At 38.6% G+C, this 27,030-nt stretch overlaps 1 protein-coding gene across 6 annotated transcripts in view; it reads left to right on the forward strand.

Annotated features, from left to right (window-relative positions):
- BCL2L13 (BCL2 like 13) overlaps positions 1 to 27,030 on the forward strand; it is an 85,628-nt gene that overhangs the window by 12,985 nt on the left and 45,613 nt on the right. For 5 of the 6 annotated variants that reach the window (XM_063089246.1, XM_063089313.1, XM_063089323.1 and 2 more), the window contains exon 2: positions 4,210 to 4,380. The exons of the other annotated variant lie outside the window; for it this stretch is intronic. In XM_063089246.1, coding sequence (XP_062945316.1) covers positions 4,260 to 4,380 — 121 coding nt within the window. In that variant the 5' untranslated portion in view covers positions 4,210 to 4,259. The remainder of the gene's footprint in view (positions 1 to 4,209; positions 4,381 to 27,030) is intronic. 6 annotated transcript variants of the gene reach the window in all.

Below are 27,030 nucleotides of genomic sequence, written 5' to 3' on the forward strand. Positions count from 1 at the left end.
TTACTCTTAACTTGTTGCCTAGATGATCTGTCCAATGCTGAGAGATGTGATCGGGTCCCCCAATATTATCATAGAGCAGACGCTTCTTCTGTCACTCTAAAATTGCTTTGTGGAAAGAGACATCCTCTTCTTTTCTTTGTCTCTGCTGGTGACCCTTCTTGTGTGAATGCACTCCAGTGGTTGGCGGACCATCTGTGTGGTGGCTGTGGCATCTAACCACTTTTGCAGTAGCCATGGTTATTGTGGTGGCTGTGGTGGGCCACCCACGTGGGGGTGCTGTTTTTGGCATGCTCCTTGGCACTGGCAGTATGCCTGGTTATGGGGTGTGTTTGTTCCCCTTCTCCATGCCTCTGGTCCCTGGGCAGGCCCCAAGGCTCTGGCGCCATGTGCCTGGTTGTGGGAGAGGGGTCCAGTCCGCTTCTCCATGTCCCGGGTCCCAGAGCGGGCTCCGAGGTACTGGTACAGTGTGCCCGGTTGTGGGAGAGAGGACCATTCCCCTCCTTGCCCCAGGTCCCTGGGTGGGCTCCGAGTTGCTGGCATGTTGTGCCTGGTTGTGGGAGAGAGGTCCAGTCCCCGACTCCATACCCTGGGTCCCTGGGTGGGCCCTAAAGTGCTGGCGCAGTGTGCCTGGTCGTGGGAGAGAGGTCCGGTCCCCTTCTCCTTGCCTCAGGTCCCTGGGCAGGCCCCAAGGTGCTGGTGTGGTGTGCCTGGTTGTGGGAGGGGGGTCCACTCCCCTTCTCCATGCTTCAGGTCCCCAGGCTGGCCCCAAGGTACTGGTGCAGTTTGCCTGGAAGTGGGAGTGGGGTCCAGTTCCCAGATCCAAGCCTCCAGTTCCCAGGCAGGCCCCAAGGTGCTGGTGGTGTGCCTGGGCCAGAACTAATTTTTTGTCCTTTGCTTCTAACATGGGGGAACTTCCTGTGGGAACCAGTAGTTAAGCTGTGTGGTTGGTTAAATTGCTACTTTGCTGCTGTTTCCCTAGGGAAGGCATTTTGTGCAGCTCAGGGTTTTTTTTGTTTTTTGGTTTTTTTTTAAGATGACCGGTAAGGGGATCTTAACCCTTGACTTGGTGTTGTCAGCACCACACTCAGCCAGTGAGTGAACCGGCCATCCGTATATGGGATCCGAACCCGGGGCCTTGGTGTTATGAGCACCGCACTCTCCCGAGTGAGCCACGGGCCGGCCCCCAGCTCAGGGTTTAATGGTTGACCTTATAGGTACTTCCGGCTCTCCAGAGACCTGGTGGATCTGTGTTCTGTAGAATCTTTGATCTGGGCCTAAGTTTTTTCATCAAACTGCACCCCATGCAATTCTGTATTCCTGACCAGTCTCCTCTGAGTGGTCCTGTGCTGGTTGGGGGCAGATCGGCTGTCCTTGCTGTGTCCCAGTGTTCCCCTGGTGGGCACGTCTCCCCCACCGCCCGTGCTCCAAACACTTCTCATGGGATGGGCCCTGTGCTGGTCCCTTGCGATGACTCACCGGCCTCTGAATGGTTCCCTTTTTTCAGTTGTTCTGGCTCCTCACTCCTGCGTGGGTCCATGGGAACCCTATTAGTGGTCTTGCTGTCCTGGGGGCCGCCAAGGCCCTCTTCTCCCCTGCAGCCTCCAAGTAACTCTGTCTGAAGGGCATAGCTGCGGCTTCTGCTGGCTCCTGCTCCATGCACTCAGCAGCTCAAGCCTTAAAGCAGCTGCGGCCCAAAACGCTCAGAGCAGTTTTTTCTTTCTCTCATCGTGGTTTCTCCCATCTTCATGAACTCCGTAGGTCTCTCCTCCTCTTTCCCTGAGCTCCAGCGGCTCCGGTTTGGCTGATGTTACATTTTTATAGTTGTAAATTTGGTTGATTTGTGGGAGAGAGTGATGCTGGGGAACGTCTATTCCACCATCTTGATTGGATCTCCTCTATGGGAGCTTTTAGAGTTGAATAAGGTAGGCCTGTTTGGTTTATTGGATATTTTGATATAGTTTAGTAGCATTGTCCCCTTTAGGTAGAAGCAATAGGGACTTTTAAATGTTGGATATTGAGGCTGACGTGTTAGCTCAGTTGGTTAGCATGTGGTGCCAGTAACAGTAATACCAAGGTCCAGGGTTTGGTGCCTGTATCGGCCAACCACCAAAAAAAGAAAGAAAGAAAGAAAACGGTGATATTACACTGTGCCAGTGCCTCGGGACCCGCCCAGGGACCCAAGGCATGGAGAAGGGGATCGGACCTCTCTCCCACAACCAGGCACACCACGCCAGCACCTTGGGGCCTGCCTGGAGACCCAGGGCATGGAGAAGGGGGCCGGACCCCTCTCCCTCTCCCACAACCAGGTACACCAAGCCAGTGCTTTGGATCCTGCCCAGTGACCCAAGGTATGGAGAAGGAGACCAGACACCCCTCCCACAACCAGGCACATGGCCCCTGCATCTTGGGGCCTGCCCAGGGACCAGAGGCATGCATGGAGAAGGGGACCAGACACACCCCACAACCAGGTATACCGTCAGTGTCAAGGAGCATGCCAAAAACAGCACCTCCACGTGGGTGACGCAGCACAGCCACCACAATAACCATGGCTGCCATGAAAGCGGCTAGATGCCACAACCACTACGCAGATGGTCTGCCAACCACTGGAGTGCATTCACACAAGGAGAGCCACCAGCAGAGACAAAGAAAAGAAGAGGATGTCTCTTTCCACAAAGCGCATTTCAGAGTGACAGAAGAAGCGTCTGCTCTATGATAATATTGGGGGACTTGATCACCTCTCTCAGCATTGGACAGATCATCTAGGCAACAAGTTAACAGAGTAACCATTATTCTTTCAGAAGGAGAGAAGAAATCTAGGGTAATTAGAGAGGGGAGGGGAGAGAATGGGGGAATGGGAGAGATTGGACAAGGGGCATAAAGAATAATTATGATTTGTAACTATATATGCTAGAAATATTGATTTGATCAACATATCTCAATGTTCAACCCCCAAAATATGTATAATCGATTTTGATTCAATAAATAAAATAAATAAATTTTTAAAATGAGAGAAAATAAGAAATTAACTTTGAGAATTAAATAGAGAACTTAAATCCGCGCGCAAAAAAAAAAAAAAAAGTGATAGTAGTAGTAACCGTGAATACATTTCTTTTCGGGTTCTTTTTTGCAGCTGGCCAGCATGGGGATCTGAACCCTTAACCTTGGTGTTACAAGGTGATGCTCTAACCAGCTGAGCTAACTGGCCAGCCCCTTGGTGTTATGTATTTCTTAAAAAGACAGTATTTAACTATTCTAAGTAGATTTTCATGTTATCTCTCTTTTTCTCTCTTTATATGGCCACTCTTATTTTGTGTATTTCAAATTCTGCACACATTTTTAAAAATTATTATTCCATTATTCTAGGACATTTCTCTTAGTTTGCTTATTACAGATGTTAAATTTTGCCAGCATTGCCTGTTTCTTTTTTCCATTGTTATCTGAACCTCTCTTTTTTTCCTGGATATTTGTTGAGATCTTAAAGCAGTCCATATTGTTTGTTGTTTTAAAAAGAAAACAAAGTTATTTGGAAAACTCTTAAGAGTGGCACGAGACATTTTGGTGTGAAACAACTGTGATGTGGTAGATAAAACAGCTGCCAGGTCTATGTGCGAAGGTGAGAGTTGTGGTTGCATGGATCAGGGTACAAGTTAGGATGCCTAACGAAGAGGTTTAGATGCGAGTGGCTTAAATCAAGTCTAGGAGTGAGTGGTCCAGGCTGGTCAGTCCAACTTGTTGCTTTACCATTCCCTAGGGTCGTATCATTGTTTGAATGTCAAGGTTACGTCACAGGCATATTAATATTCCAAACCATAGAAAGGAGAAACGCCAGTCTTTCAGGAGAGACCCACAAATTGCACGTATAACTTGTACTTATTCTTCTGGCTCAGACTAATGGTATATAGCACATGAAGTTGCAAAGAGGACACTGCAGCTGTGTACCCATGGGCCTAACTAAAAATTTAGGTGGCTTTATTACTAAAAGAAATAGTAGAACATGTACTGGAGTGGGGGTTGGAGGGCACGTTCCTAATGTTTTTTTGCACTGAGTTCCATTTGTAAGTAAATTAAAGTTACATTTTTTAAGATTGCTGGGGGAAAAAAGTCTGAGAAGCATTTATTTTGGTATTTACTTGAATAATTGGAGTCAGTTGGAAAATGTACTGGTATGTAGTAAACTTTAAACTGAAAAAAATACTTTTATGTTTTTAGGTTTCACGCATCTATAAGTAGGCCTCTTTGGAGCTCTGCCAGCCCATTCAATGGCGTCCTCTACTGCTGTGCCTCTAGGATTTCACTATGAAACAAAGTATGTTGTTCTCAGCTACTTGGGACTGCTCTCTCAGGAGAAGCTGCAAGAGCAGCCTCTTTCTTCCCTCCAAGGTATTACCTCGGTTTATGTGGTTATATTAAATTGTAATAAGGACTTCATATTTAAAAGTATATGTATCTAAGTTATTCGTGTGTATGCTTATAAGATCAAAAGATATTATTAATAAGCTTATAAAGAATAGCCCCTTACCCTCTCTCTTCTCACCCCTTGGCCCATTCCCAGAAGCAGCTACTTTTGATGCTTTTTGAGAGCATAATATTTTAAATGATTGCCATTGATACAGGTAAAAGTGTACTATGTATGTGTAAATTTATAGAAATCCATCTGTCTTTAGTGATTTCACACTTAATATGACATAATTAGAATTACATATTTATTTTTAAATTTTATAATAACGTTTTTTAAATGACTATTTCAGGGATATTAGATTTATACAATAAATTCATATATCTGATAGAGAGTTTTTAGCATAATTCTTTGTATTGTGAAGTTGTATATGTGAGGGGGTTTTCAGAAAGTTCACAGGAAGATTCATATTATCTTTTAATTCCATTTTTCCATGAACTTTTTGAATTACCCTCATATTCTTTGAATAATTTGCCAAACCAAGCTTAAAACAGTTACTGGAGTCTGAATTAGTCTTTTTCATTAAGATGTAACATGATCTTCTTAATATTCTTATCTATAAATTTCTACTGCAGCTGTGGAGGTAGTTCTTACTTATCTGCTGCCATTCTAGCTTAAGAAGGGGTAGTGTTGAGGATTCAGAAATGATGGAATCCAGTAGGGTAGATGACAGATGTTCTAGCAGTGCTAATGTAAATACCCTAAGGTAGGTTGTTATTTAAACAAAATTACATTGAATGACTAAAAACTTGTAAAAGAAAACATGATACCAAATATTTATTTATTTATTTATTTTTAAATTTTATTTTATTTTATTTTATTTTTTTATTTATTTTTTTATTTACATCTTTGTTTTTTTTTTTTTAATTTTATTTTGTCGATATACATTGTAGCTGATTAATGCTCCCCATCACCAACACCTCCCCAAATATTTAATTTATAATCTCACCAAACTCACACAGCAACTATTTTGCTTTCTGTTGACTTCTGATCTTTATCAGTATACACAGTTTTTACACAGTTGTAATCAGTTATTTGTGATTCTTATTTTTTTTTTTTTTTTTTTGTCTTTTTCGTGACCGGCACTCAGCCAGTGAGTGCACCGGCCATTCCTATATAGGATCCAAACCCGCGGCGGGAGCGTCGCCGCGCTGCCAGCGCAGCACGCTACCGAGTGCGCCACGGGCTCGGCCCAATGATTCTTATTTTTTTATTAAATTTTATTTTAAAACATGTTTATAGTTTCTATTCATCTCCTTCATTATTGTATGTCTAAATGATTTCCAGTTTTTTAAAAATCAAGAGCACTGCTGTAAGATTTTTGGTTTACTGTAAAAGCCTTCTCACCTGGACCACTAGGGCTGGTAATAGAGCTTTCATGGAAAAAGTCAATTTAAGAGAGAATCATAAGTAAAGAGATTATAAGAAATTTTATTTTAATTTAAAGTGTTAATAAGTGTATATTTATTTAATAATTTGATATAGGACCAAGGCTTTTTCTGTGAATATGGGTCTGTGGATTGGAATTCCGTGACATCTTTCTAGCATTTATTTAAAGTGGAATAAGAACATAAAGACACTTACAAAAGAATCTGACTGAAGAATCATCTGGATTTTGATGATTTACTCCAGTCTATTACAGTTGTTTCTCTCATGCCCAACTTAATAACGGTGTTTTTAAAGCAATTTGCCAAAGCATTTAATTTAACTTTCATAGAAATATCAGTTCTCTGCACAGTCATATTTCAATGATGTCCATGTTTTTAAATAAATTACACTAATTTAATGACAAATATAACTTTCATAAGCAGGTTAGGGGAAAAATAACTTGATTCTTAGTAAGCATACTACTTACACAAGCATGCTACAAAGTAGTCTACTAGCTCCCTGTGCTCTGTTTTCTGTAGGCATGTTCAGTATATGAAAAACTCTAGTGGGTCACTTAATTCAGCAAATCACTTAAGTGGAAGTCAGTTAAGAGCATTTCCACTATATATTGCCCTTTTTTTTTTTTTCAGTTATTTGCCAAATTATCTAGAGGCAAACTGCTGAATCAAAGAGTTATCATATTTTTATGGGAATATTGTCATGTAAAATAAATATGTGGCCTACAAATTGTCATACCATATATTCTTTTAAGTTTTCACATGTCATCTTAAAAACTAGTTATAACTTCTGAAAATATTGGATCCCGTTGATCTAAAACTTGGGTATTTACACCCGGCAGTCGTCTGCAATGATGGATGTATAGGAAGTCTAACTGAGCAGTTGCCTTGATAATGGTTAATGCATAAAAGAGTGGCACACCTGTGTTAGGGATTTTGTCTTTACAGCATTTTAGTTTGGGAGTAAAGATTCTGTGAATTAATTTTACGAAGCTTATGCGGTTTACATACCTCAACCTCATAGAACATAGGTGGTAAAAGTACACATTAAGACTCAGTGGATTAGAGCAAGATAAATTATATATTCCTCCCCTGGCCCCCCCAAGATTATGTCCTCATATGCCAAATATATTCATTTCATCCCTATAGTCTCCAAAATCTTAACTTGTTCCAGCATCAACTCAAAAGTCCAAAGTCCAAGATCTCATCTAAATATCATTTAAATCAGATATGGGTGAGGCTCAAGGTGTGATTCATTTTCTGGCAAATTACCTCCATCTGTGAACTTGTGAAACCAGATAAATTATGTGCTTTCAAAATATAACATGACAGGTATAGGATACATATTTTCATTCCAAAAAGGAGAATTAGGAAAGAAGAAAGGAGGGACAGGTCCCAAGCAAGTTCAAAACCCAACAGGTCAAATTCCATTAGATTTATAGGCTCAAATTCCAGTGGGTCAAATTCCATTAGAATTCCTTAAGGCTTGAGAATAATCTTAATGCTCTGCCCTCCAGGTCCACTGGGATAGAGATCATGCTTTCTGGACACACTGGAGTGGGGGTCTCACCTTCCTGACCCACTGGGACAGAGGTCTCACCTTCCAGACCCAGTGGAGCAGTGGTTCTGCCATCGAAGCTTTGCTGGGCAGTGGTTGGGCTCCCATGACTTCTGGTAGCCCTTACCCGCCTAGTTTTGTGTGATTCCACCCCTGTGGTGGCTTTGTGTCTGCACTCCCTACCTGGGCCCCATGGCTTTACAGAGCTGGGTTCCTGAGCCCATGGCTCTTCCAGGAGGCCCTATGCTTTGAAATTTTGGTAGAGTCAGCCATGCCCCTATGGCTCTACTGAGTGCCACACCAGGGCTTGCTGGAACTGCATCTGGGGCAATTGAAGCTTGTGTTGTAGTGTGGGAGCAGAGGCTGCAAAGTGAGTCAGGGCAAAGTCCCATAGTCACTTTCTTTTTTTTTTTTTTTTTGTCTTTTTGTGACTGGCCACACCGCGCTCAGCCAGTGAGCGCATCGGCCATTCTTATATAGGATCCGAACCCGCGGCGGGAGCACTGCTGCGCTCCCAGTGCCGCACTCTCCCGAGTGCGCCACGGGGTCGGCCCCCATAGTCACTTTCTTTGAAACCTTTCTGCCCCCAGGGCTCTTGAGCTCTAGGCCTGTGATGAGAAGGACAGCCCTGATGATTTCTGAATTGCCTTGGGGGTCATTCTTCTACTGTCTTGGACAATACCTCCTAGCCTCTGTTGAGATGGCTGACCCATACTAACCTCCTTATCAAATGGTTGCTGACCACACTCTTAATGTCCTTTACCAAACAGCTTTTCTCATTCTTTTCAATATGGGTAGGCTGAGAATTTTCCAAATCTTTAAGTTCTTCCTTTTTGGTAAACAATTCCATCTTTAAATCATTTCACTCTTCTTGCATTTTAATATAAGCAATTGAGAGAAACCAGGCCCCTCCTTCAACACTTTGCTTGGATATTTCCTCAGCCAAAGAGCCAATTTCATTGCTTGGCTGTTCTACCTTCCACAAAACCCTAGGACACAAACATAGTTCAGCCTAGTTTTTTGCTACTTTATAACAAGGATAGTTGTTCCTCCATTGTTCAATAACATGTTTCTCATTTCCATCTGAGGTCTCATTAGAATGGTCTTTACTGTCCACATCCCTACCAATGTTCTGTTCAGGACCATGTAGGTATTCATTAAAAAAACTAAGTTTTTCTCTACAGTTCTCCTACTCTCCTGAGTCCCCACTGGAATCACCATTAAAGGTCTGTTCATGGCAATGTAGGCTTTCTCTGGCATGTACCTCAAAACTCTTCCAGCCTCTACCTATTACCCAATTATAAAGCTGCTTCCACAATTTTAGACGTTTGTTACAGCAGCACCCTCACTACTTGGGACCAGTTTTCTTAGTTTGCTCAGGCTCCTATAACAAAATACCATAGACTGGGTGGCTTATAAACAACAGAAGTTGATCTCTTACAGTTCTGGAGGTTGGGAAGTACAAGATCAAGGTGTCAGCACATTTGGTTTTTGGTAAGGGCCTGCTTCTTGGTTCATGGGCAGCTAGCTGCCTTTTGGCTGGAACTTCACATGGAGAATGCGGACTGGGAGTTCTCTGAGGCCTCTCTTAGAAGGGCACTGATCCCATTAAAGAGGGCTGTGCCCTTGTGACCTAATCATCTCCCAAAGGTCCCATCTCCAAATACTGTCACATTGGGGACTAGGTTTTAACATATGAATTTTGGGGGCACACAAAGATTCAGTTTATTGTACTCATCAAGGACATACAGGGATGCTTGGTTCATTACAGACTACCTCTCACAATAATCAACCTTCAAAATTAGATGCAGTGAAATTCACTGAAATCCATGCATTTGTCTCATTCGATACTTTACTAGGGCCATCTGCAGAATCCCATTAGCAGGATGAGGCTATTGTGCAGTGTTGATCTCAGCCATCTACTTCAGGACCCCAGATCTGGCCAAGTGAATAAGTCCCAGAGAGTACTGATAGGTCTTATTAAAGAAAACTGCTGAGATTCCTTCCCCTAGCATGTGTAGATTGTTCCACTGGATCAGTAATATTAATCCAAATGCAGTAGGAGTTGTTGGCAACCATACTCTTTAGCCAGGATGTCATCCAAGGCCAGTTTGTTATCCATTACAATTCTTTAAAGGGCATTTAGATTTACTGATATTTTAGGACTTGTGCTGTTTCATTGGCTGTAAGGATAGGTTCTTCATTATTACCTGTTGGGCATGATAGGGAACAGTATTAGTACTGCCTTATGGAACCAGGAGTCTGTATATCCCTGAGTAGGACACCCTTCTTTACCTGGGTACCCAACAGGAAGAACACAGTGCAGGGGATTGTGTCGTTGATTCTTAGGAGAATTGCTTAGGGAAGGGCTGGCAAACAGCAGGCCTTTTAATTTTAAATTGTTCATTAAGAAATATTTTCAACTCTGCAGAGAAAGCTAAATGCCAAAGCTACTTGTTTGATAACAGTAGTCGAGAGTGATTCTTATGTTCAGAAAAATTTCAGTTTCATTGTTGAGCTCAAAAATTTGCAATAAAATGTTACCACTGCTAAGCCATTGAACTGCTGTGTGGTAGGGTATGTGGTAGGGTATTCAACTTCTAATTCTGACAAAAATTTATTGATCTGACAATGGTTAAGCTCATGAGACTAAATGAAGTTCATTGTTGAAAATCCTTGTTCATTAACATGTGAGAGATTCAGATATTTTCCACAGAGTACCTCCTGATGAATAATACAATGAATAAACATAGTTTTAAATACCTCACATTTACGCAATATTTGTAAATTTATTCAACTAATACCTTTTTCTGCTCTACACATATTTTTGCCACTATCAGTAACACATCTTAGCAGATTCCACTTCAGGTTGTAGTAGATTAGCATTTTCTCAATTTCATTAGAAATATTTTTGCCTGTAATTATTCTGTGCCCATTGTTTAGTCACTTCAAATTCAGCCTTGACTCCTAGAATAAATAACAGCTGAGCAGTAGTAAGAGCCAAGGAAAACCAATCTAAATTGTTTGCCTTGTATTTCAGTTGATTATTGGTGTTTTCCCCATTGTTCTCAACACATTAAGCAACTGTTCTCTCTAAAAGACTAATAATCTTAAACATTTATTTGTTTATTTAATAGACTTTATTTTTTTAGAGCAGTTTTAGGTTCACAGTAAAATTGAATGGGAGATACAGAGATTTCCCATATATCCCTTGCCCTCACGCATACACAGCCTCTCCCTTTATCCCCCACTAGAAGGGTGCATTTGTTACAACTGATGAACCTACACTGACATCATTGTCATCCAGAGTCCATTGTTTACATTGAAGTTGTGTATTCTGTGGGTTTGAACAAATTTATAATGAAATATGCCTGCCATTATAGTATCATGCAGAATAGTTCCACTGCCCTAAGAATTCTCTGTGCTCTGCCTATTTATCCCTCCCTTCCTCCTAACCCCTGGGTGCAGCTGCTTTTTTTTCTGTCTACAGAGTTTTTGCCTTTTCCAAAATGTCATATAGTTGGAATCATATAGTATGTGAACTTCTCAGGTTGGTTTATTTTACTTATAACGTATTAAAATTTCCTCCATTTCTTTACATGGCTTGATAACGTTTCTTTTTAGTACTGAATAATATTTCATTGTCTGTATGTACCAGTTTGTTTATCCATTCACCTGCTAAGAGGCATCTCAGTTGCTTCCAAGTTTGGCAATTATGAATAAAGCTGCTATAAAGATCCTCATGCTGGTTTTTATGTGGATATACGTTTTCAACTCCTTTGGGTAAATACCAGTCTCCCAAAGAAGATTGCTGGATCATATAGTAAGAGTATGTTTAGTTTTGTAAGAAACTGCCAAACTGTCCTCTAAAGTGGCTGTACTGTTTTGCATTTCCACCAGCAATGAATGAGAGTTCCTGTTGCTCTATAAGCTTACCAGCATTTGGTGGTGTCAGTGTTCAGGATTTTAGCCATTCTGATAGGCATGTAATAGTATCTCTTCGTTGTTTTAATTTGCATTTTTTGATGACATGATGTGAAACATTTTTTCATATACCTAATTTGCTATCTGTATATTTTGGTTGGTTGTCTGTTAAGGTCTTTGGCCCGTTTTTTTTTTTTTTTTTGACCGGTAAGGGGATCGTAACCCTTGTCTTGGTGTCATTCAGCTTTTTTTTTTTTTTTTTTGTCGTTTTGTCGTTTTTTCGTGACCAGCACTCAGCCAGTGAGTGCACCGGTCAGTCCTATATAGGATCCGAACCCGCGGCGGGAGCGTCGCCGCGCTCCCAGCGCAGCACTCTACCAAGTGCGCCACGGGCTCGGCCCTGTCTTGGTGTCATTCACACCAGGCTCAGCCACTGAGCGCACCAGCCATCCCTATATGGATCCGAACCCGCGGCCTCGGCTCTATCAGCACTGCACTCTCCTGGGTTAGCCACGGGGCCAGCCCTTAGGCCCATTTTTTAATTGGGTTGTTTCTTTTCTTATTGTTGAGGGGTTTTTTTTGTTTGTTTTTCTTTGGCGGCTGGCCAGTACAGGGATCAGAACTCTTGGCCTTGGTGTTATAGCACTGCATTCTAACCAACTGAGCTTGTTGGCCATCCCTTCTTATTGTTGAGTTTTAAGAGTTCTTTGAATTTTTTTTTTTTTTTTTTTTTTTTTTTTGTCTTTTCGTGACTGGCACTCAGCTAGTGAGTGCACCGGCCATTCCCATATAGGATCCGAACCCGCGGCAGGAGCGTCGCTGCGCTCCCAGCGGCACACTCTCCCGAGTGCGCCACAGCACGGGCTTGGCCCCTTTGAATATTTTTGGATAACAGTCTTTTATCAGATATGTATATTGCAAATATTTTCTCCTAGTCTGTTGCTTGTCTTTTCATTCTCTTGACAGTGTCTTTAACAGAGCAGAAATTTTAATTTTAATGAAATCCAATTGATCAAATCTTTGTTGCATGGATTATATCCCTGTTGTTATATCTAAAAAGTCAATGCTGAACCCAAGGTCATCTAGATTTTCTTTTGTGTTATCTTCTAGGAGTTTTATAGTTTTGCATTTTACATTTGGGTCTGTGATCCATTATTATTATTTTTATTTTTATTTTTATTTTTTTAAAAGATGACCGGTAAGGGGATCTTAACTCTTGACTTGGTGTTGTCAGCACCATGCTTACCCAGTGAGCTAACCGGCCATCACTGTATGGGATCCGAACCTTTAGCTTTGGTGTTATCAGCACCACACTCTCCCGAGTGAGCCACAGGCCGGCCCTGTGATCCATTATTATTTCTACTTTTTTTTTTTTTTCCTTTTTTCTTTTTTCCTGCAGCTGGTCAGTACAACACTTGAACCCTGGCCTTGGTGTTATCAACACCATGCTGTATTGAGCTAATTGGCCAGCCTTAAGAGTTGACTCTTTATTTTATTTTATTTTATTTTTTTTTTTTTGTTTGTTGTTTTTTTTTTTTTTTCGTGACCGGCACTCAGCCAGTGAGTGCACCGGTCAGTCCTATATAGGATCTGAACCCGCGGCGGGAGCGTCGCCGCGCTGCCAGCGCAGCACTCTACCAAGTGCGCCACAGGCTCGGCCCGACTCTTTATTTTTTTATTATTATTTTATTATTATTTTTTTTTTTTGGTGGCAGGCTGGTACAGGGATCAAGCGATCCCAAGATCCTGGTGTTATCTACACTATGCGCTAACCAACTGAACTAACTGGCTGGGAACTGTGATCCATTTTGAGTTAAGTTTTATAAAGGGTGTAAGGTCTGTGTCTAGAATCTTTTTTTTTTTTTTTTTTTTTGCATATGGTCATTCAATTGATGCAGCATCATTTGTTGAAAAGACTATCTTTTCACCATTGTGTTGCCTTTACTCCTTTGTCAAAGATCAGTTGACTCTATCTATGTGGGTCTATTTCTGGGCTCTCTGTTTTGTCTCATTGATCTATTTGCCTATTCTTTCAACAATACCACCCTGTCTTGATTACTGTAGCTTTATATAATAAGTCTTGAAGTTGTGTAGTGTCATTCTTTCAACTTTGTTCTTGTTCTTCAAACTGTGTTGGTTATACTGGGTCTTTTGCCTTTCCATATACACTCCATAGTCAGTTGGTTGATATCCACGAAACAACTTGCTGGGATATTGATTGGGATTGCATTGGGTTTATAGATCAAGTTGGGAAAAACAGATGACAGTGTTGCATTTTCTTATCTATGAACATAGAATATCTTTCCATTAATTTAGTTCATTTTTAATTTCTCTCATTAGAATTTTGTAGGTTTCCAATATAAAGCTTGTATTTATTTTGTTAGATTTATATTTAAGTATTTTTCATTTTTGGGGTGGTGACGTAAATGGTATTCTGTTTTTAATTTCACGTTCCACTTGTTTATTGCTGGTATATAGGAAAACATTTGACTTTTGTATATTAAGATTGTACCCTGCAGCCTTCTTATAACCACTTATTAGTCCAAGGAGGTTTTTATTTATTTATTTATTTATTTCTCTACTTCTTTCAGATTTTCTATATGGACAATCACATCATCTGTGAACAAGGAGAGCTTTATTTCTTCCTTCCCAATCTGTATACTTTTTATTTCTTTTTCTTGTCTTATTGCATTAGCTAGGACTTCAAGTATGAAGTTGAAAAGAAGTGGTGAGAGAATATATACAAAATCCTATAGCACCACACTCTCCTGAGTGAGCCTTGGGCCAGCCCTGTGATCCGTTATTATTTCTACTGTCTTAGTCTGGTTTTAGTGTTTGGGTAATGCTTAGAATGAATTACTAAGTATTCTCTCTGCTTCTATCTTTTGAAAGTGATTGTAGAGAATTGGTATAATTTCTTTCTTAAATGTTTGGTAGAATTCCCCTGTGAACTCAGCTGAGTCAGGGCCTTTCTGTATTGGAAGGTTATTAATTATTGATTTAATTTGTCTATTCAGAATGTCTATTTCTTTTGTGTTTGTTTGTTTTTTGCAGCTAGCCAGAGCAGGATAGATTGTCTGTTTCTTGAGTGTGTTTTGTTAGATTGTGTCTTTCAAACAATTGGTGCATTTCATTACGTTGTCAAATTTTATCAGCACAGAGTTGTTCATAGTATTCCTTGATTATCCTTTTAATGTCAGTGGGATCTGTTGTGATATCCCCTTTTTCTTGTCTGATATTAGTAATTTGTGTCTTCTTTCTTTTTTTCTTAGCCTGGCAAGATGCTTATAGATTTTATCATTCATTTCAAAGAACCAGTTTATAGTTTTATTGATTTTTCTCTGTTGATTTCCTATTTTTAATTTAACTCGTTTGTGCTCTAATTTTTTAATTTCTTCTGCTGATGTTGGATTTAATTTGCTGTTTTTAAATCTCATTTTCTAAGGTGGAAACTTAGATTACTGATTTTAGGTCTTTTTTTCTAATGTATGCATTTAATGCTATAAATTTCCCTCTATGTACTGCTTGTGCTGCATCTCACAAATTTTGATAAGTTGTGTTTTCATTTTCATTTAGTTAATATTTTTTCCTGATATCTCTGAGTCTCCTAAAGGAAAAAATAAATTTTTTTGGTTTCTGTTGAGGGTTTTTTTCCTTTGAACTGTGTGTTACTTAGAAGTGTGTTGATTAATCTCCAAGTATGTGGGAATCTTTCAGCAGTCTTTCTGTTATTGATTTCCAGTTTGATTCCACTGTGATCTGAGAGCAGACATTTTATTTCTGTTTCTTAATTTTGCTAAAGTATGTTTTATGGCCCAGAGCGTGGTCTGTCTGGGGTGATGTTCCATGTGAGCTAGAGAAGAATGTGTATTCTGCTGTTGGATGAAGTTGTCTATATATGTTAATTTTATCCAGCTGGTTCTTGGTTTTGCTGAGTTCAGCTATGCCATTACTCATTTTCTACCTCCTGGACCTGTCCATTTCTGATAGAGGGGTGTTGAGGTCTCCAATTATAATAGTAGAGTTAAATATATCTCCTTGCATTTCTATCAGTTTTTGCCTCACATATTTTGATGCTTTGTTGTTCATGTTAAAAATTGTTATGTCTTCTTGGAGAATTGTCCCCTTGATCATTATATAATGCCTCCTCTTTATCCCTGATAACTTTTCTTGCTCTGAAGTCTGCTCTGATAATATGACTGCCTTTGCTTTCTTTTGATTAGTGTTTAGCATGTTATATCTTTCTCCATCCATTTACTTTTAATCTATACGTCTCTATATTTACAGTGGATTTCTCGTAGACAGCATATAATTAGGTCTTGTTTTTTGAGCCCCCCTTAAAATCTATTTATTTTACTTTTTTTTTTTGGTGGTTGGCTGATATGGGGATTCAAACCCTTGACCTTTATGTTACAATACTGTGCTCTAAATAACTGAGCTAACTGGCCGGCTGATCTCTGTCTTTTAAATGGTGTAGTTAGACCATTGACATTAAAAGTGATTATTATATAGTTTGATTAACATCTCTGTATTTGTTAATGTTTTCTATTTGTTCCTCTTTTTATCTTCCACCTTTTTTCTACCTTTTGTGTTTCTAATTGAGCATTTTATATGATTCCATTTTCTCTCCTTAACATAATAGTTGTACTTTTTATTTTTTTTTTTAACTTTTTTTAGTGGTTTGTCCTAGAGTTTGCAGTACATATACCACTAATCCAGTCCCACTTCCAAATAACTCTGCTTGCTTCATGGGTAGTTTGAGTACCTTATAATAATAAAATAATTCTAATTCCTGCCTCTTGTCTCTCATATCTTTGCTGTTGTTCATTGCACTTATATGTAATGATATATGTACATGCACATAAGCATTCATGATCAAAGACATTGGTACTATTATTTTGAACAAGTTCTTGCTGTCAAATCAATGAAGAATAAGAAGAATAAAAGTCACTGTCAAATCAATTAAGAATAAGAAGAATAAAAGTCTTAATTTTATTTTCACTTATTCCTTCTCCAGTGCTCTTTATTTCTTTATGTAGAATTAAGTTTCTGATCTATTTTCCTTCTCTCTAAAGAACTTCTTTCAACATTCTTTGTAAGGCAGATATACTGGCAACAAATTTCCTCAGTTTTTGCTTGTCTGAGAAAGTATTTCTCCTTCACTTTTGAAGGATGACTTCACAGGATACAAAATTCTAGGTTGGTGGGTTTTTTTCTCTCAACACCTTAAATATTTTACTGTACTCTTTTTCTTGCTTGCATGGTTTCTGATAAGTAGGATGAAATTCTTATCTTTGTTCCTCTGTAGGTAACGTATTCTTTTCCTCTGGCTTCTTTCAGAATTTTTTCCTTTATCTTTGATTTTCTGTAGTTTGAATGTGATATGTCTCAGTGTCGGTTTTTTTGGCATTTATTTTGCTTAGTGTTCTCCAAGCTGCTTGGATCTCTGGTTTGGTGTGGGAAATTCTCAGTCATTATTGTTTCAAATATTTCTCCTTTTCCTTTCTCTCTTTCTTCTTCTGGAATTCTCATTATGCTTATGTTACACCTTTTGTAGTTCCATAGTTCCTGGATATTCTGGGTTTTTTTCCCCCCCAGTCTTCTTTTCTGTTTGTTTTTTATTTATTTTATTTATTTTTTTAAATTTACCATTTTAAGAAGTTTATTTAATTATTATTCTTATTTATTTAATTATTTTGGCAACTGGCTGGTATGGGGATCCAAACCCATGACCTTGGTGTTACAAGGCTGCGCTCAAGCTCAGATATTCTTTCCTCAGCAGTGTCCAGTCTGCTAATGAGTCCTTTAAAAGTGTTCTTCATCCAACTCTCTGTGTACATTGTCCCTCTGTTCTTACGTGCTTTATTCTTTAGAGCCCTTAGCATATTGATTGATCCTAGTTGTTTTAAATTCCTGGTCTGGTAATTTCAACGTCTCTGTTATATCTGAGTCTGGTTCTGATGCTTGCTTGTCTCTTTAAACTGTTTTTTGCCTTACAGTATGCGTTGTAATTTTTGTTTGTTTTGATAGTTGGACCTGTGTAAAAAGAACTGCAGAAAATAGGCAGTTAGTAATGTGGTGAGGCGTCAGGGGAGAGAAAGTGCCCTATAGTCCTGTGATTAGGTTTCAGTCTTTTAGTGAGCCTGTGCCTCTGGACTGTCAACTTCACACATGCTTCTCAGTCCACCCACCCCATGTAGGTGGGGACAAAATGGCTAAAGTGGATTGGAGTTGGGTATTTCTCTTTCCCCAGGTCAGTTAAATTCTGATAAAACCCTAGCACATTAGGTTGTAGTTAAATAATTCTTCTTGAAGGCAGACCTGGTTGAAAGAAAATAATGCTGTGGCTATTTCAAAATGGTTCCTTTTAACATCCTGTCAGAAACGCAAGGGGATTTTCCTTTGCTATGCACTGTGAGAACCAGGCAGAGTGCCTGGAAGTTAAACTCACTGAAGTGTGGAAGGCCCTCTCCATGCCTGCTTCTCCCGGAGTTTTTAAACTCTCATAGTTGTCCACACTGAGTCTCTAGTAGCAGTTTGTCAATTACAGTTCAGGGGCTGGCTGATTAGCTCAGTTGGTTAGAGCCTGGTGCTGATAACACCAAGGTCCCTGCAGCTGCCAGCCAAAAAAAAAAAAAGTTGCAGTTCAGGTATTTCCACCCGTTGTACTGATTTCCATGAAGGCTACCACAGCCAATTGTGTATACGCCTGTCCTCAGTTTTTCAGCAGGGGTTTACCCTGTGATCTCACTTCTCTTATGGATCTAAAAATTGTTGCTTTTTCAATTTGTTTAGCTTTTTTTTTTTGGCGTCTGGTCAGTATGGTGATCTGAAACCTTGATCTTGGTGTTATAACACTGTGCTCTAACCAACCAAGCTCACCAGCCAGCCACCTAGCTTTTTACTTGTTAGTATAGAATGGTGACTTCCGAGCTTCTTACATGCTGGATTGGAAACTAGAAGTTCTTATTTATTTATTTTTAACTGAAACATATTGATTTTACGTATTTGTGGGGTAGAGAGTTATATTTCAATTCATGTATACAATGTGATGTGATCAAATCAGGATAATTAGCATATTCATCATTATAAAACTTAATCATTTCTTTGTAATGAGGACATTCAGTCTCCTCTATCTGATAACATGAGTAAGTTATTGTTAGTTATAGATGACTAGCTTGACTGTACCTCACCAGAAATTATACCTTTCTGGCCGTTTTGTGTTCATGAGAGCTGTTTATTATGGGTACATTTGTTTAGCTGCTGCAATTCAACATGAGTTAATTAGCTCATCATCAATAAATGGTTCTCCTTGGTTGGCTAACAACTGAGTCTCTTTGAAACTTACATTGTTGTGGCCTCATTATTATTATTATTATTTTGCAGCTGGCTGGTGCGGGGATCCAAACCCCTAACCTTGGTGTTATAAGGCTGCTCTCTAAGCAACTAAGCTAATCAGCCAGCCTATGGCCTCATTTTTATTTTTATGAAGAAATTCTGCTATGATGAGGTGTTCCATTTTAAATTATCTATTTTTTCTGACTGTTGCTTTCTTGTGAGTTGGGACTATTTTGAATACTTATAGTAAAGTAATATCAACATTTACTGTACTCTCTTAGCACAGCTATGTCGTTGCGTAATAAACACAATACTTTGCTATCTAAACTGTTAACAAACTATTCTACACTCCACTGTGCTTTAAGGCAGGATATTCAAAGATCCATTATTTTCTACTTTTTTTGTTTTGACATGTGGTGTCAAATTCTATTATCCAGTCACTGGTAGTATGAAATGTTAATGCAGCTAAAATAGAAGTAAAAGTTGTGGTATGGCAGTGTGCATGGCAGTTGAAATGCTGTGTAGTGATAACAGCAGTGTGAAGCTATGAGCACCACAGATAGTCTGTGTTGCACCTACTTGTCTCTGATATTGAAGCACAAAAACAACCATCGACAGTACATTGAATGAATGAGTGTGGCTATATTCCGATTACATTTTCTTTAGGGGTACTGAATTTCCTGTAATTTTTATATTACAAAGTATTAACCTTCTGGGCTGGCCTGTGGCTCACTTGGGAGAGTGTGGTGCTGATAACACCAAAGCCATGGGTTCAGATCCCATGTAGGGATGACCGGTTAGCTCACTGGGTGAGTGTGGTGCTGACAACACCAAGTCAAAAAAAGATCCCCTTACCAGTCATCTTTAAAAAAAAAAAAAAGTATTAACCTTCTGATTTATTTTCAACCATTTAAAAATGTAAAATCTGTCCTTAGCTTGTGGACTGTACAAAAACATCAGTAAGCCAGTTTTGGCTTGTGGGTTGTAGTTTGCTAACCCTTATGTATCAGTTCAAGGAATGTTATTTTTCTCATCATTATTAAGGCTGTCGTTACATTTATGCACAAAACTGAATGCTATTCTATCAGTCCATTTCTGTTGCTTATAACAGAATACCTGAAACTGGGTAGTTTATAAAGAAACAAAATTTATTTCTTGGAGTTTGGAGGCTGAGAATTCAAAGGTTGAGGGAATGCATCTGGTGAGGACCTTCTTGGTGGGGACTCTACAACAATGCGGGGTCTCAGAGGATGAGATTGAGCTGAGCAAGAGCTAACCTCAACTGCCGTCCTTATAAAATCGTCAGAACCATGCCCATTACTCCATGAATGGATCAGTCAATCCATTCACAGTCCTCACAATCTAAAAACTTCTTAAAGGCTCAATCTTCCACCACCATATTGGGGGTTAAGTTCCAACATGAGTTGGGGGACATTCACAGCACAGCAGCTATTATTTTTTATATTAAGCCCAAACTGTCTTTGTCATTTTCATTCTTCAGTCATATTTTTAAAATTAAAACATTTATTTTCTACTGTATAAGTAATATATGTGTATTTGAAAGTATTTTTAAAAGAAAGAAATTCTATAATCCAGTCATTGATAGTATGAAATGTTAACACTTTCATAATTGTTTTTCCAAACATTTATTAAGGTACATATAAATTTGAATTTATGCCTTATAAAAATGAGATCATGTATATGCTGTTTTGTAACATTTAAAAAATTAATATATTTGAATATCTGTCCATATCGATAAATAAATATCTATGTTTTAAAATGGTTGCATGCATTTCATTGTATGGAAATACCATAATTTATTTAAATAGTCCCCTACAGTAGGATATTTAGGACATTTACCAATATTTGCTGGTAAAAAGCAGTCATCAGCCTTCTTTGGAGTGAGCACGCAACAGTCTGTTAACTAGCTTGAGAATTCCTTAAAACTTTTTTTCTAGTTTCCAGTTTCATTTACCATTCTGAAACCTTTAGTAGTTATAGCCTAATAGGTCTAGAAAAACACTATTTAATAGAACTTTGCACAATGATGAAAATATTCAGTGTCTGCATTGTTCAGTATCACAGTGACTTGAATATTTGAAATGTAACTAGTGCTATGTGACAACTGAATTTTTAATTTTATTTAATTTCCTTTCAACTTAAAAAAGCCACATGGGGCTAGTGGCTACAATATTAGACAGCACAGGTCTAGAACTCAGTTTTTTATCTTCCCCTTTAAGCCAGCCCCTATTTTTGTGGTAATTTGTTAATGATAACCTTCTGTCCAGGCTTGAAACATAGGAGTTTATCTCTTCTTCCTGCCCTCTTTCTTTGTCAGCTATTACCAACTACACCAATTTTGTGATGTCTCCCATCATTTATAGGTCTTGCTTCACAATTAAATTATTTCAAATGTTTACTGATTTTTTTTTTCTTCACTTATGTCTTCTCCATCATATATTTTGCATGCTACAATCAGACTGGATTTTCTAACATTGCTCGGTGCGTTGAGAAGCCACAGTTACTCCCTTTTCCCTAAGGCTGCTCTAAAAACTTTCATTGGCTTCCATGATCTGATCTCATGACCTGATATGTCTTATGTCTGTTATTGACCTGTTCTTTAAATAAGCCGTACTTACTCCTACGGATATTTTTTCACTCAAGTGAGCTACTCTAGAATGGTACACTCCTGTGGTAGTAATTACTAATGCTTACCCATATCTAATTCTTTTCTTCTTCTTGGGCCCGTGAGAAATTGCATTTAGGCCGAGTCATGTGACTAGTCCTCACCAGTGAAATATGAGCAGAAGTGATTTGTTTCACTTCTAGGCTGTGGTGTTGAGAGCCAGTATGCCTTCTCCCTGTTTTTCATTTGTCTCATGGTATGTATAGAGGGATACATACTAGGGTACTTGAAAGAGTTTGTGGAAAAATGGAATTAAAAGATAATATGAATCTTCCCATGAACTTTTTGATGATATAGTTAATAGGGCAGAACCACCATCAGGCTGGGTTTCTGAATGACTGTGACTGTGGAGCATCTCCCTGCCTTCCAGGTCCCCAGGTTAGACATGAAGGAGAAAAGGACCTTTTAGTAAAGTTGCTGGAATTTCTAGCTTTATCTATTACTGTAGCTTGGACTAGCCTGTTCTAATTAATATATCTCTCATCATCCTAGTCCATTCATGCTACTGTAACAAAATATCTAAGACTGAGTAATTTATGAACAACAGAAATCTTTATTTTTATTATTATTATTGTTGTTGTTATTTTTTTTTACATTCTAAGATGTTGCCAAGCAGTTAGAGGAACGGGGAGGGGGAGGAACAGAGGGAAGGAGCTGGCACACAGCTGGCTTCCTCACTGGCTTGGTTGCAGAGGGCAGTTGGTTAGAGCACAGCCTTGTAACCCCAAGGTAACAGGTTCAGATCCCCACACCGGCCAGCTGCAAGAAAAAAAAATCTATTACTTACAGTTTGAGGCTGTGAACTTCAAGATCAGTGGGCTGGCAGGCGTAGTGCTTGGTGAGGGCCCAGTGTTTGCTTCCAAGATTGTACCTTGAATGCTGCATTCTCTGGAGGGTACAAACACTGTGTCCTCACATGGTGGAAGAAATGAGAAAAGAAAAAGGGCAAAAAGGGACCTAAGTAGTTCCCTCTAGCCCTTTTGTAAGAGCTAATCTATTCATGAGGGCAGAGCCCACGTGACTTAATCACCTCCCAGAGGTCACACTACTTTATACTGTTGCATTGGGGTTTAAGTTTCACGGCGAATTTTGGAGAGGATACAACATTCAAACCATAACACTCATGTATACGTTATAGGATGATCAACCAGGATTAAGTAAAACGGGAAAGGGACAAATTCACCCTAATACATACACATTTCTCCACCTATCCATATTACTCTGTTTATGTATGTTATTTTTCCACTGTAACAGACTCCATGCTCCATAAAAACCAGGCCTTTTCAACCCCTGTGATTTACTAAATTTGTAAGGATTTTAGAGATTGTGTAAGCCTGAATTTATCAACATTTTGCCTGCTTGAGCATAGAATTTTTTTCACCTGAACATTGTGGATCTGAGGAGTTTATCTGCTTTGGTGTTTTTATTTTGTTTTAAAATTTTGTTTGTTATCCTTTTTGTTTTCCTTGTAAGCCTGAGTACAAATAAATACTTCAATACAGACATTTGTAGGTTAACTTCTTAGAAGGGAAAACATTAGTTTTCTTATTGCTGTCTTTACTGTTTTGGTATCCTATTTGTTACCTAAGATGTGGTGTAGAACTTACTCCTATGCTGTGACATTGTAAATAGGATCTGCTGTAGCACTTGTTGGTGTAATGTGGGTAGGGTTTGGTTTCAAGCTAATGAAGCAATAAGTGTTGAGAAGTAGCCAAGGGAGGTGGTGCTATTCATGACTCAGGATTTCTGTCATGTTACATGTCTTTCATTATTTCCTAAGTGAATCATGTATTGGGTACAGACTTTTTCACAGTTAACTCTCCTGCACTTTCCCAAAACTAGTTAAGTCTTCCAGATTGTGTTCGTGCTGAATATAATCAGCCCTATTCATGGTTATATATTCTGACTAGTAGAAGTTCTTCTGGCTTGCATATTTGATGCCAAGTAATAACTTCTGTTTGTGTTCAACTTAGCATATATTAACATGAGGCTCCTTGATGCTGGTTTATATGGGTTTATATATGGGTTTAATAACATTTCTTTCTTAGGTTGGAAGGAGAGTAAGTTAATGTTTGTTAATTAATAATGTGACAATGAAGTACATGTAGTTGTGATACTGGTTTGTTATTCATTCAAACATTAAACGGTCACTCCCCATTTTCCCCTTTCCTCAGCTCTTGGTAACTTTTCTATTTTTTTGTCTTTGTGAATTTGACTGTTTTAAGTTTTTCATGTAAGGTATCCTTGGTATCTCATACAATATTTGTCCTTTTGTGAGTTTCTTATTTCACTTGGCATAATATTTTCAAGGTTTATCCATATTGTAGCATGTGTCAGAATTTCCTTTCTTTTTAAGACTGAATAATATTCCATTGTCTGTATATACCACATTTTGTTTATCCATTTATCTATTGATAGAGGTTTGGGTTGTTTCTACCTTTGGCTATTGTGAATAATGCTACTATGAACATGGGTATTACAAATTTCTGTTTGAGTCACTGCTTTGAATTTTGGTGGGTATATATCCAGTTGTAGAATTGCTTTATCATAGGTAATTCTATGTTTAATTTTTTGAGGAATTGCCATACTGTTTTCCACAGCAACTGCACCATTTTATATTCCCATTAGCAATGCTCAGGGTTCCAATTTCTCTGCATTCTTACCAACACTTGTTTTCTGTTTTTTTGATAGTAGCCATTCTAATGGTTGTGAAGTGGTATCTCATTATGGTGGCTTATTTCTTTTTGTTGCTGAATGATGTTTGTTGTATGGATGTACCACAGTTTGTCTATCCAATCACCTTTTGAAAAACATTTCAGTTGCTTTCAAGTTTTGGCAGTTATAAAATAAAGCTACTATGAACATTCCTGTGCAGGGTTTTGTGTGTATGTAAGTTTTCAACTCATTTGGATAAATACCAAGGAGCGCCGTTGTTTTGTAAGAAACTGCTGAACTGTCTTCTGCAGTGGCTGTACCTTTTTGCTTTCCAACCAGCAATGTATGAGAGTTCCAGTTTCTCCCCATCTTTGCCAACATTTGTTATTATCCATTTTTTTGATTATAGCTACCCACTGGATGTACTATAATTTCATTGAGTATATCTCATTGTGGCTTTGATTTGCATTTCCGTAATGGGTAATGATGCTGAGCATTTTTTCATGTGCTTATTGACCATTTGTATGTCTTTGGAGAAATGTCTGTTCCTGTCTTTGCCCATTTTTTAATTGGGTTATTTGTCTTTTTATTGTTGAGTTGTAAGAATTCTTTATATATTCTGGATACCAGACCCTTATCAGATATATGATTTCCAGATATTTTCTTCCATTTTTGATTTGTCTTTTTATTTTCTTGGTAGTATCCTTTGATGCATAACAGTTTTTAATTTTGATGAAGTCCAGTTTATCTTTGTGTTTTCTTTGATTTCTTGTGCTTTTGGTGTCTTATCTAAGAAACCATTGCCTAATTCAAGGTCATGTACATTTCCACCTATGTTTCCTTCTAAGAGTTTTATAGTTTTAGCTCTTAAATTTAGGTCTTTGATCTGTTTTGAGTTAATTTTTGTATATGGTGTGAAGTAGGGGTCCAGATTAATTATTTTGCGTGGAGATATCTACTTGGCCCAGCACCATTTGTTGAAAAGGTTATTCTTTCCCCCATTGAGTGGTTTTGGTATCCTTCTCAAAAGTCAGTGGACCATAAATGTATGGATTAATTTCTGTCTTCTCAGTTCACTTCGATTGGTCTATAAATCTGTTGTTATTCCACACTATCTTGATTACTACAGTAGCTTTACAGTAAGCTTTGAAATTGTAAAGTGTGAGTCCACCAACTTTCTTTTGTTTTTTCAATATTGCTTTGGCTACTCTGTGTCTCATGCAATTCCATATGAATTTTAGGATTGGCTTATCCATTTTTGGAAAAAATGCAGTTGGGAATTTTTTTTTTTTTTTTTGTCTTTTTGTGACTGGCCATACTGCGCTCAGCCAGTGAGCGCACCGGCCATCCTTATGTAGGATCCGAACCCGTGGTGGGAGCACTGCTGCGCTCCCAGCGCCGCACTCTGCCGAGTGCGCCACTGGGTCGGCCCATGCAGTTGGGATTTTGATGGGGATTGCATTGAATCTGTAGATCAATTGCTATCTCAAATCAACTTTTCAAGACAGATTCAGATAACCCCATCCCAAATTGTCAGTTATAATACATTATTTCTGGAGATATATACTGTTCCATTCTTTTCTTAGCTTTTCTATCTGGAGCAGGAGATGTTTGATCCTGACCTCTATGAAGCCTGCCCTTTAGTGGTGCATCGTGGATTTTTCTGCTTTCTTTTTCCTCGAGTTTATCCTCCTTCAGTCTTTCCCAATCTACATGATGCCAAGGGGGCGTGGTAATGCTAGAACCTGAAATCTACCATATGATTGGCTATTTTTGAATTTGGTTATTTCTAAAAAAAATCTGGTTTCTTACTGGTTCAGTAGGGTATCATTTGGAGTATTTGTTGTTGGTATTTAATGAATAATTGAACTATGTTGTTTATATGTTCAGTAGATGTTTTTAATTTCATTGTAATTACTTTGGTTGTCTATAGCATTATTTGCCAAGGCTGATTTCCTGAATTGTTAAAACAAAGATCATGGAGCTCTACCCTAGATCTGTGGAACCAGATAATTCCATGCCAGGGCCTGGGAATCTGTATTTTAATGTGTTCTATAGGTAATTTTAATGTACCCCCAGTTTGAGGAACCGGATTTAGCAAGTATTTTGCTGTGGGAGTTCTAGCCCATTCAGTTGGTCTAAACTTGTCAATCTGATATTCACTTGAAAGCTCAGAGTGAATTTCAGGGCTGGAATACGATGATTGCTGACACACCTGGCCCTTCATTTGAAACTGAGGTGGTGGGATTTAGTGTTCTAAAGTCTGTTTATCTTTGAAGTATTTTTCTCTGGGTTTGTAGTACAGGGTTTATGCTGCATTGGCCCTACTGTGTAATTCTATGCTTTAGAAAGTCTAAGTGGAGAGGATTAATTAAATGAAAATCACTGAATCTGTTTATGTCATTGGTTAGCTAAATAAATAGCCTTTTGTGTTCTGACAGCAGTAGACTTTTTCTGGTTTAGGTTTTCCACATGATTTATTATCAAGTATGACAACTTGTCATGTGTAATCAGCATCACATTGGTTTCATAAGAACAGGCACTCCTTCAATCCACTGCTTTTCTTTAATCTGGTGGGGTGAGGCATATGGTAACCAAGACATTATTGTCATTTACTTTGTGAGATGATGGTGGTATTGGTGGTAATGTGATTGGATATGTGAGTATATACACATTTTGGGTATGTAGATTTTCCAAAAAGAGGCGGCTGACAGATACAGATAAAACATTCATGTATTCCTTATTTGTCACTGCGTCAAAAATTATAATCATGTTTTAGGATTTAGTAATAATTTTACTTACCAGAAATTCTAGTTTCTAATCTTATTTCTACTTGATTTTTTAGAGCGTAGGCAAGTCATTTAAATTCCCTAAGTCTCATATAATTCATATAATGAGGAAGATGGTCTTGACAGCTTTTACAGACTATAAATCTAAAATTCTGTTATTCAGTCATTGATTAAAACTCTCACAAGCATGGAGATAATAGCTGAGGTCTGATTCTTTCTATTCTTCATTCTCTATATTT

Source organism: Cynocephalus volans, chromosome 1, assembly GCF_027409185.1.
Source record: "Cynocephalus volans isolate mCynVol1 chromosome 1, mCynVol1.pri, whole genome shotgun sequence".
NCBI classification, from domain to species: Eukaryota; Metazoa; Chordata; class Mammalia; order Dermoptera; family Cynocephalidae; genus Cynocephalus; species Cynocephalus volans.